The sequence below is a fragment of the Neovison vison genome, chromosome 8, assembly GCF_020171115.1.
Source record: "Neovison vison isolate M4711 chromosome 8, ASM_NN_V1, whole genome shotgun sequence".
Classification (NCBI taxonomy): domain Eukaryota; kingdom Metazoa; phylum Chordata; class Mammalia; order Carnivora; family Mustelidae; genus Neogale; species Neogale vison.
Genome location: NC_058098.1, coordinates 65111186 through 65122844, shown reverse-complemented (window position 1 = coordinate 65122844; position 11659 = coordinate 65111186). Strand labels below are relative to the sequence as shown.

At 42.3% G+C, this 11659-nt stretch overlaps 1 protein-coding gene across 1 annotated transcript in view; it reads right to left on the bottom strand.

Annotated features, from left to right (window-relative positions):
• Nucleotides 1–866: 866 nt before the first annotated feature.
• The window catches only part of LOC122915682 (sulfotransferase 1C1), a 29171-nt gene continuing 18378 nt past the window's right edge, over nucleotides 867–11659 (bottom strand). The window contains exons 4-8 of the mRNA XM_044262434.1: nucleotides 6933–7030; nucleotides 3780–3906; nucleotides 2770–2864; nucleotides 1213–1393; nucleotides 867–979 (exon numbers count right to left, since the gene is read on the bottom strand). Of these exons, the coding sequence (XP_044118369.1) occupies nucleotides 867–979; nucleotides 1213–1393; nucleotides 2770–2864; nucleotides 3780–3906; nucleotides 6933–7030 (614 nt within the window). The remainder of the gene's footprint in view (nucleotides 980–1212; nucleotides 1394–2769; nucleotides 2865–3779; nucleotides 3907–6932; nucleotides 7031–11659) is intronic.

Below are 11659 nucleotides of genomic sequence, written 5' to 3'. Positions count from 1 at the left end.
AATCAGGCACAGCTCACTAGCACTATCTGTGTCTCATAACCTAATACCTCCAAGAGCTGGACCATCTTCTGTGTTTCATTCTTATTGGTTAAGGATAAACCCTGGTTCCCCTTATGCATTCTCCATAGCATTCACTTCTCCTCTGCTTCTCGTTCACTTTCTCTTGTGTTGAAGTCCTATTATTTATTTCTCTGCTTTCATGAATTCTGCGTCTGTACAGCCAGGCTTTTTTGAGCTAGTGATGGGGTTATGTCATGTGTCTTTCACACACCACCATCCCTTCACATGGTCATACCAGGAGCCCCACAGCACTGGAGGGAAAAAGAGAGAAGGAGGGGGGGACATCAATATCTACTTGAAACTTACAAAATGAGCATGGATATCTCAAATAAAAGGGACAAAGGCAGAAGACAAAGACCCTGGCCAGAATTCCTATTTGCAGAAGACAGGACTTTTTAATATTTAGGGAGAGAATAAAAAGTATTCTGAATTCCTTGGTTTATATTTCAGCTCTTTGATTTATGGCCACATGAAATATTGTGTAGTAGCCAGGAATCATAATCTTTCTTTCCCCTGCATCACTGCATGGTGCCTAGATTAGTGTTACACAAAAGATAATTGTCTATGTGAATGGACATGTTATTTAATTTTAAACTTCTACTCAAGACTTTATTTCATCAATCTTCTACCCAAGATTTGATTTTACTGGGATGAAGTATATTATAGTGGCATAGAATCTATGGGTAGTGTAGGAAAGGTCGGGATTAGAGGATGGGTGTATGGTAGTTTTAAGTATCCTTGATTATGAGGCTCACATGTCTAAAATCTAGGAAGGAAATCCTGACTGACAGATTATCCTCTTGCCCTCAGATCTCTGTGCGGAAGGTCAGGGTGCTCCCTGCCATCTTCTTCTGGTAGTCCTTGTCAAATTCTTCATTCTGGGCCACAGTGAAATAGTTCTTCCAATCCCCAGGCATCCCTGAAATAAGGCAAAATCTCAGAGGTTGCCGTAGGAGTACAGGGAGGAAGGAGCATGCATCCTTGGAACCAGCACAAGAATGGGGGAAAGAAGGAAGTTTGCCTCTGAAAAATTATGCAGTAGTGTCATTGACAGGAATGAATAATGGGGCATAAAACATGATTGGGAAATCTAAGCAGATGATGGATATCACAGAGTCCAATCTGGCACTTGAGAATATAAATCTTACATACCTTTCCTCATAAAAGGGGAGATAGATTGGTCCATGAGGATGGTGGGCAAAGTGGTGTAGTTGGCCATTGGGTTTTGCTTCATTACGTCGAAGGAGGTGTGATAGAGGATTTTATTCAGGACTTCTTCTGGCATTTCTTTCTCTAGGAACTTCAATATCTTCTGAATTTCCCTCTTTGGGTCCTATATGTAGAGCAATTATACAAAGCAAATAAATTTGGGTCTTCTATTACAGATGACATTCTGTTTGGACAAACAATATTTGGGAGGAATAAGTTAAAGGATCAGTTCAAATATATTCAGCAACTACTCCTTAGGTGATAACTATGCGCAAGGCACTGTACCATCTCAGTTGCTGCCATGACACAAAAATGAGAGCTGTTCCTGCCCTCAGGAGTTCACCCTGCAATAGAGGGATGAATGAAGACATAACTAACTGCAAAACCTCACCCAGTGCAGCAGCTCGCACACAGAGAGTGTCATGAGATTTGTTGAAGGGAGTAATTGTGTGTCTTGGCAGAGATCAGGAAAGGTTGAATAAAGGAGGGAAAAAGTTGCAGGTGAAGCACAGTATGATATACTCTTGTATTTGAGCTATAAAAGATGGCAAAAGTATCTTTGAGTTTAATAGAAGCTCAATAAGGGGATAGATACAAGAGATCTCAAGTTGACCCAGAAATGCAAATTATTGTGCACTGGTTCTTTCTGATCAAAGAGTTGCAGAAAAGGAGCTATAACACTTTTTTAAAAAAAGATTTATTTATTCACTTGATAGAGGGCAGGGGGAAGGGCAAAGGGGGTGAATCCTCAGCAGATGACCCACTTAGCATGGAGCTGGACACAGGGATCATTCCCATGACCCATGAGATCACAACCTGAGCTGAAACCAAGAGTCAGACACTCAACCGACTGAGCCACTTAGATGCCCCAGGGAGCTATAGTCTTTAAGTGTATTTCTCAGCATTGGCATGATCAGTAGTTTGCAATTCTAGGATACTAACCCTCAGAGCAGTGAGAGTGAATCTGTCATGCTTCTCATACACAGTGACTTGAAAAGCAGAAATCTGTCTTCTGCCACAGTATGTGGGACCAATCCTGCCAATGTTTATATGGACTAAACTTCATTTCTGATGTGGGTCTGGGTGTGGAACAGGGAGAAGTAAACTTTTCCTGAGCATTCACTGAACACAACTAGGCACTTTACAAATGTAATCTCATAAATCCTTATAATAATTTCATGAGATCAAAATGAGATGATACCCATTTGTAGCTGAAGACACATAATTCAGGAGTGTCAGGATTAATTCAACTATAAAGACATGTGATATTTCCTTAGGGGGAAGGATCTTCTGGAAACTGTGAACTGAAGCAAAGAAATTGAGAAGAGCAGAAAAGTAGCTAGAACTTTTGAGGATAACACTGAGTTGGGAAGAGTGTCATGGAGAGAAAGGACTTGCACTGAAGGCTCTTCTATGACAAGCCCACATGCCAGGGTCCCAAATGTGGTTTGCTGCACTGGAGAACATGGTGGGGCTAATGGAGATTGTACTGCCTTTCACCTCCTTCATGTCCTCATAGAAGAGGTAGAGAATACGATGCTTGTCTTTCGCATCCCACCATCCCTTCACATGGTTATACCAGGAGCCCCACAGCACTGGAGGGAAAAAGAGAGAAGGAGGGGCATCAATATTTACTTGAAACTTACAAAATAAGCATGGACATATCAAATAAAAGGGACAAAAGCAGAAGACAAAGATCCTGGCCAGAATTCTTATTTGCAGAAGACAGGGACTTTTTAATATTTAGGGAGGCAATGACAAGTATTCTGAATTCCTTGGTTTATATTTCGGCTCTTGAATTTACTGCCACATGAGGTACTGTGTAGTGGCCAGGAATCATAATCTTTCTTTCCCCTGCATGGTGCCTAGATTAGTGTACACAGTAAACACTGTCTCCTAGAGGGCTGATTTTCATTCTGAAAAATCTGTACTTACTAGATATTTGGGCACATTTACTCTCTGTAATAGTGACTTGGAGGAAGAGAGGTGCACTGGGTGTCTTTTGTTGGCCCTGCCAAATCCATTCTGCACCCTCCTCCACCCTGCAAGGTTGACCTCGAAGGACTATGTCAGTGGGCTCCTTTGTGCTCAGGCTTCCACCTGGGATTTGCCAACAAATGGCCCTGAAAGGCTTTGGAGGCAGGAGGAGAGTGAGAAGGATGTGTTTATTTCCCTGATGCCCTTCCTTCTGACTCACTGTGCTGGATTCTTTCCCCTACTGGAGGCCTCTGCTCCTATTAAGGGGCCTTGTCCTCTCTCCAGGGGGCAATGGCTCCCTGCTGGTGTTCACCTCAAAACCTGGTTTCTTTAAACTCTGCCTGTGCTTTCTAAATAGTCTCTTAGCTAAATTCTCCCCAAATGATCCAGTTTGTATATGTCATTGACATCCTCCCATGACCTTGATGACCACAATCATTCAGTGAAAACTCTTCCTTTCTGATGTCAGTAGTGAACAAGGAAACGCGAAAAATGAATGAGCAAACATGAGCCCATAATTTCCTTTAACTTACCTTTTCCAGTTTTGAATGACTCAATATACTCCTCCCATGTACCAGGGTCAGGCATCATTTTAGTCATTCTTGAGAAATGGTAGTAGGACACCAGACAGTCCTTTGGATTTCTAGCCACATAGATAATCTGAAATCAACCAGCAAGGCGATTGAGACAGACAGCAAACAAAATAAAGAAAATTATTGCTTAATGCAGAGGACCATGACATTAGAAGAATCTTAGATTATCCTATTTGAGTAACTGAACTTGCATGCATTTTCTGCGAGCAGGATGACCACATCTTCCAATTTGCATAGACAGTGTTCCAATGTATATCTGTTGTCTTAGATAATGATTAGGAGCATGCTTCCCCCCCTCTCAAAAGTATCCTGGTTTGAAGGAGATATACTATAGTTGCCCTAATTATGGTATTTCTGAAGGCTAACTAGGCCACTGTTGTATTTTCCAGTAAGTGAAAAGTAGGACTTCCCTGGCTCATACTAAGCAAGGACTCTAATTCGGTTATTGCACCGGGGTTAGCTAAAGCAGTCAGCCGTCTAGTCTAGTCTCCCCTGTACATGATGATCTTCAGCCTTATAGATGAATGATCATTCATACTTTTCATTTGTGGTAAGATTGTAGGATCTTTGAAGGCAGTGCTAAGTCTGCTTTTGGAACTGCTTGTGATGGTTCTTCTCATTGGAAAAACAGGGTTGTGGTATGGCTGGGGAGAGCTGACCTCTTGGCTTCTTATCCTGCTGTTTCCTGCCCACCTGTGTTGCTGTGTGCACTCTCAGCAGAGCTGGGATGGAGGTGCACATTAATGGTTTCTCAAGCATTTCCACATGATTCACTGAGCAGAATTTCTGTGTCCTAACAGAACCACTCACCCACTGACATTTCCTTCTTAGGCAATTGTCCCAAGCTCTTGCTTTCCCTACTACCTTTCCATAGACTGCTGCTGTATAGGAACATGGACCAGGTCTGTTTCTCTGCCTCTTTTCCTACTGCTCAATTTTTCTCTGATATTTATGAGAGCATGTAGGGAACCCAAAGGTGTGACACAGCTGTACCATCTTGCCATAATATAAATGTCTTTCTTTCTTTTTCTTTTTCTTTTCTTCTTTTATTTATTTGAGAGAGAGAGAGAGCAGTAGCAGGGGGAGGAAGAGGCAGAGGGAGACGCAGACTCCCTGCTGAGCCGGGAGCTGGATGTGGGGCTTGGTCCCAGGACCCTGAGATCATGACCTGACCTAAAGTCCGACGCTTAACCAACTGAGCCATCCAGGTGCCCCTGTAAATGATTTTCTTAATGCTTGTGTTAGTTATTGCCTTTTTGTAAGCCTGAGTAATTGCAAAGGGGAAGTCTGGGCTAGACAGGGAACATATTCATTGTATTTGTGGTAAGAGTCGGATGACCAGGTGTGACATAATGTCCAATACATTTTTTGCTGATCCATCTGTGTGATCCCCTCTGGTTGCAGTAACAAATTCCCAAAGATATTGTGGCTTAAAATAATAAGAAATTTATTTTCTTATGGTTCTGGAGGCTCAGGTCAAGCTGTTGGCAGGGCTGGTCCCTTTGGTGATGTTAGGGGAGAATCCCTTCCCATGCTGTTGCTAGCATCTGGAGGCAACCTACATTCCTTGGCTCTTGACCCAATCCCTGGCTTCACTTGTCACATCTCTAACTTCTTTCTCTGATCTTCTTGTGTCCTTCTTATAAGGGTCCTTGTGATGATATTTAGATCCACCTAGATAACCCAGGATCTAACCTTCCTTCTCAAGATCCCAAACTTAATCACGTCTGCAAGCCCATTATATCATATAAGGTCACATTAAGTTTCTGGTGACTAGAACATGGATATCTTTAGGGGATGAATATTTAGCTTACTACTGTATCATAAAATGAAAATCTTGGGCTAAGCTCTCTAAGGTAACTTCCTACTCAAATAATTCACAACACTGAGAAGATAAAGGGAGGTGGTGTCATTGAGATTTTTACATTTTTAGAAGGCCTAATTTTATAAAAAGAAGGTGCTGGTATGATGACTAACAAGATGTTGTTGTGTCTTCTGACATTGAGTCTACACTATCATTTGGAAACAATATTGCTTCTTGAGCAGCAACAGGCACATATGAGTGAAATTATCGATGTGTGGGCATAAAGCAGAAAGTTTTCACAAGTCAAGGTGATCTGGGTGTAATCCCAGGGAAGCAGGTCAGGAATGGGATAACACTTCGATATATGAAATCCCATTTAATTGTATTGTACCTTGTTTGGAGATGGGCAAGATGAAGAGCTGGTGATTCAGAGAATCCCAGAAAAAAGAGAGTAAAAAACAATCACTTGCACTGTGTATCGTAACACTGCATGGAGGAGAAAGTGTTTTGGCTCACAGACTTGACCCTTATGGTTACCTTGGTAAGGTTTCAATCTGGGTTTCTAAAGTAGCTTGTTCACAAGGAGAAGACATGCTGGTTTAATTGATATAAGCATTTGATTCGGCTGGATGGCTACACTTTTTATGGCAAATTTATAAGTCAATATTTGACTTATATTCCATATATCATTGACTTTAAGAGTCCCTGATGAAGCAGATTAAAAAGAAACACTAGTATATTTGATGTACATTGCACATCAAACCTGAATTTGAAAGTGTCAAAATAAATGAAAATTTTTGAAAATGGAGGACACAGTGGTATAACAGTTCCTAGGAGCTTTGCTCCATGAGATTTTCTCTAAGGGTGGCCAGTGTGGTACTATCTTCCTTTGTCTTGCTCTACCTTTCTCTCCACAGGTTTTCCCTAAATAAATCCCTTTTATGTCTTCCTTGGACTTGACTTCTGCTTCATAGATGATTTGAACTAAGGTAATATCCTTCTTCAGGAAATATGTGCTTTGTTTCACCTCTTGCTCTCTGGCTATAGCATAATCAGCAGCTAGTCAGAATGATTTTGCTGAAAACTTCCTAGTATGTACCCAGAAATAATATTTTGAAGGAAAGCTGGATCCAACATGGAGTATGTGGGAATGTGGGAGTAATCCCACCGTCTGCCCTATACCTCCACTGGTTATTTATCTTTCAATGTCTTTGATTGTTTCTAGTTAGATGGAGATATTCTCTGTCCTTACTGACTCAAACTGGGTTTGAAAAGTTGGCTTTTCCTACCTTTGAATTTTCTTTCCAGAAGGAAGGTGGCAGCAACTGAGCAGGCAGGTGAGTCTTCAAAGTTCTAGGAGAAGGCATTTTGCTGGCCAGATCCAGACCTGGGAAAGAAGGCCACACCATTTAGCTGAACACTTTTTATCAGCTCCACAAATTCAATATTATTGTTTTGTCAAATATCTGAAATGAGGTTTATGAAATAGCTGGCTCTACCTAAAATTATGGTTTTACATGCTTACCTCCTAATGACAACTTTACCATCTACAGATAGAGGAAAGCACTAATGAGATACTGGAAACCATTGAGACAACAGCACTCTCCTTATTTGCTGGGTATTGGTTATACTTGTGTGGGAAGATGAAGATGTTTTGGGAGGTATGAGGTTGGTGCAGCTGTGATCCCAACAAGCACTTGGATATTTTGTCCTTTGGGTTTTTCTATTACTACAATGGGAAGTAGGTTAAGGCTGCTGGAGAAGAGCTGGCTTCCTTAAGAGAGGTGGGTTATTGGTCAGCTCTATAAGGCCAGCAGTTCCATGTATGTAGCTTCAGGCTTTCTTTTAGACTTTAGTTTCCAGGCCAAGAACTGCAACAGCTGCCAAACACCAGCACTGTGCTCTGTGCTGGGATGTATTTTCAGATGAAAAATTGAGCCTTACAGTGGTCAAGTAATTTCTCCAAGTTAGTAAATGTGACAGCTAGGACTGGAAATCCATTCATCTGTGGGTGTGGAAAGCCATAGAGGGGGAGGCCTAAGAAACTTTATGGAAAGCAGCAGAGAGGCAAGGAACAACTAGGTAAATCACAGATAAAATCCTCCTTGGAAACAGAATGTCCAATGCTGAATGTTGAAATACCAAATACAGGCACACATGGGTGGCTCAGTCAGTTAAGTGTCTGCCTTTGGCTCAGCTCATGATCTCAGGGTCCTGGAATCAAGCCCCAAGTTGAGCTCCCTGCTCAGTGGGGTGTCTGCTTCTTCTCCCTCTGCCCTTGTGACTTCCCTGCTTGTGCGCACTCTCTCTCTCAAATAAATAAAATTTATTTCATACAAATAATAAATACAGACTGGGATTTGGCCACACGCAGCACCAAACTCAGGGGAAGTGGCTTGCAAATGAGGCAAACTGGCAGCCTTGGTAGGAGAAGCACAGTCTCTGTTGGAGAATCAGATATATCGAGAAGAGGAGACATCCCCTGGAGACCCAGTGGTGATAAGAAAGAAGAAAGTAAGACAAAAAAAAATTAAAAATCCTGCAGAAACAGAAGACATAGCCCCTAATTCCCCACCCCTCCTCGCAACCACCAATGAATAAAATGGCACAGCAGAGGACAGATTGGACAGAAAATTATGCTTTCAAACTAGGAACTATGGCAATGAAATGAATACAAACAGAAAAAAGCAGGTCTCATGAATGCAAAACTGCTATAAAAACCAGAAAAGGCAAATCAAGGCCTTAACCTGATAAACATTCTACCCCCAAACTCAACTATAAACCTAAACAAAATTGTAACACGATACTCTAAACTTAATTAAATATCCAAAACAAACATTTGGAAATATGAATAACTAACTCAAAAAAATTAGAAACCAAAATAAAATCCTCCACCCCTCTCCCCCAAAAAAGAGGAAAGGTGACAAATGAAAAAAGACTTGATGGAACTCAGGAGAGAAATAGAAGAAGACACAATAACATAATAAGTGAAGATTAAATCATAAGGTTGACAATGAAGGATAGGTTTGAAAGAAAATTTAATGAAAAGGGAGTTGAAGAAAAGCAAGAGATAAACAAGCAACAGGCAGTGAGGAAATAAAGGGGGAAAAATGGTCAGAGAGAAGGTGTCTGAGCTGGAAGACAGGCGCAGTGGCTATAATGTGAACATATACTGCAGTTCTTGAGAAGAAAATAAAAACAGTGAAATAGAACTAGTATTTCAATCTGCAATCTGAGCAAACTTTCTGAAAAGAAGACTTTAATTTGCCTCTCTTGAGATTTTAGCTAAACTACTCTACAATGTTGTCATCTGTTCTGTGTGGTCAAGCAGCCTGCTGAGGCGTTGAACTGAATCTGTCCCTCCTGCAGTTCATGCACCAGCACCAGCTGTACAATAGCCTGCAGAGACACCTCCATGGCCCTGGGATCAACAGTCTCCCCTGCCTCCCAGGGCCTTCCCTTGGAGCACTTCCTTGGATAAGACCTCTGCAGAGCTTACCAAAAACTTCTCCTTTTGGTTTGAATTGACCAATATGGACTTAGCCCAAAAACCCCCAAATTTTCTACATAGGGACACTGATAAGGGCATGTGCCTCATGTCCTGTCTCTCTGCCTGCACTCTGTCTCTACCTTCCTGTTTGGCCCCTAGAGGCATGCACTGTACTTCTTCCAAGATGTGGGAGCAGTAAACCTATTTCAATTCCCTTTGCCCTTTTCTTAAGCTGGGGCTCACCAGCCCACCTGGGGCTCTACTTAACAAATGTCCACATAACAAAGTCACAGTTGGCTTCACAAGTAGAATGGATTGAATTAGTTTGCCTTTGATAATGAAGAATGCATTTTAGCTGCAGAGGGTTTACTGACTAGCTTTCTCAGGTAAGTAGTCCGCTGGGGAGGAGTCCCTTGCCTGCTGGAATTTAGTCGCACTGCTTGTGCTGTTGCATGCTCTCTGTTCGAAGGGCTGCCTCAAGTTCCTAACCCAAAAGTGAAGCTCCAACAAACAAACAAAACAAAACAACCCCAAACCAACCAGAGTTCTCTCAAACCTCAAGACCTCAAGAGTATGGCTAATTGGAATTCATTTGAGAGGCTATAGATGTGTTTCCCATTTATTAATAATGCCCAGGTGGTATCCGCACTGGATGTTAGACTTTGAGTGTGATTCTCAACTCTTTGTACAGATCCAGAGGCTGACTGTTAGGGACAGCTGGCTAAGAATTTGGCAAGGTTCTATTGCCCTTAGTTAACAGAGGTGAACTTGTGAGTTGCAAATCTTGCCCAAGTGTGGGATAAGATAAAGGTGCATTGCCCCTACCAGGAGAGGGAGACTCTCCTGACCTGGTTTTGCTTGTGGGAGGCACTAGGATTCTGAGTTTTAACTTGGATGATAGGGATGCCCTCCCTGGGGAAGTCACAGTCCCTCAAAAAGGCAAGAGTGACTGAGACCTGTGGTCCTTCTGTCACTGGATACTTTGCTGCTGCGGCAGCTTGTCTCCTGACCCTGTGGAATATCGTGGGCCCCACTCCTGGTGTGTAGTCACACAAAATCTAGTGACTAATACAAATGACCTGAACACCTGCTGCCTGCACCAACTAAAATGTTCAAGGAAATTAGCGGGCTCCCCACTAAATGTAAAACACTTGGGGTGTACCAACACGCCAAGGAGCTGGTTCTATATAGTCTTGGGTTCTAGGGGTGAGCCTTAATGATCCTGCCACCACTGGGCTAGTGGAGGATAATCCCAAACCCAATGGGGTGGATTGGGACACTCTGGAGTGGAAAGAAGCTCACAATGACCACTGGGGATGGCTGCCACAGTGACAATTCACAGGGTCAAATCTGTGGGGAGTAATAAAGAATTAGAAACTGAAATTTGAAACTTTACATGACTTAAGATTAAAAATATTTTAGAAGATTGTAGGCAGGAGGAAGGAAAGGGGCTGACTGGCTGTTGAGAGTGTTTAATACTGGCTCTGAGCTATTCAACCCATGGATGTGAGTCAACTAGCCAGTATTTACAAGAACCCCCCATGCTTAACCTTTTAAAAGACCCTCAGTGAGCACTGGATGTTACACAGAACTAATGAATCATTGAACGCTACATTAAAAACTAATGATGTACTCTATGCTGGCTAACTGAACATAATAATAAAAAATAAGTTTAAAAAACTCAAAAAGGAAAAGTTTAGCAGTTACAAAATAAACAAACAAATAAATAAATAAATAACCCCCGAAGCCTGAAGGTCAAATTCTGTAGAGACGCGTGTGACCCAACCTCCAATCCCTCATAGGGACTGTTGCAGGACTAATTCATCCAGAGTTAAAGCAAAAGCTTGCAGCCGCGGATGATCTCAGTGTCATAATTGGGATTTCTAATCACAAGGGAGAATCCAAACCCAAAGACACAAGCCCTAAAGATATAGAGGGACAATCTTGTCTTCTGCTTACTTGGATTTTTATGGCTAGGCAGAGAGTCTGCCCTTCTATCCCCATAGTTATTAATACAAAGACTCAAAGCCAGTGGAAGATATTAGATGAGGCCCAGCCTCTTCCCCACATGACTGATATGGTCCAGTGGGTCTATCACTTCTTTGGATATAGCAACCCATTCTGGATTTCATTTCCAATCATTGAGGAGGCCCAATTGACCTTGAATCCAGAGAGTTCTTTTTCCATGGAGGATTGCCTCCCCTCATGGAATGACAGGGCCGAACTTCATTTTATGAGACCCTCCCATAATATTCAGGAGCCATGCTGGGAATAGACATGACAGCTCTTCATGATGGAGTCCATCTCCCAATTTCTGAAATTTTACAGCACATAAAACATGCCCTCCCTGCAAAATAGATGTGCCCACAACCTCAAGGCCAGCCTGCGGGTGCCAGCACCTTTCTCACAACCTTCCTGTAGCCCCCATTCCAGTCCCAACAGGCAGCAACACCCAGAATGGTCATAAATACCACAGGGATTTATCTTGGCAGCACTGTCAGCTGGGTGTCCCCAATGATCTCATAT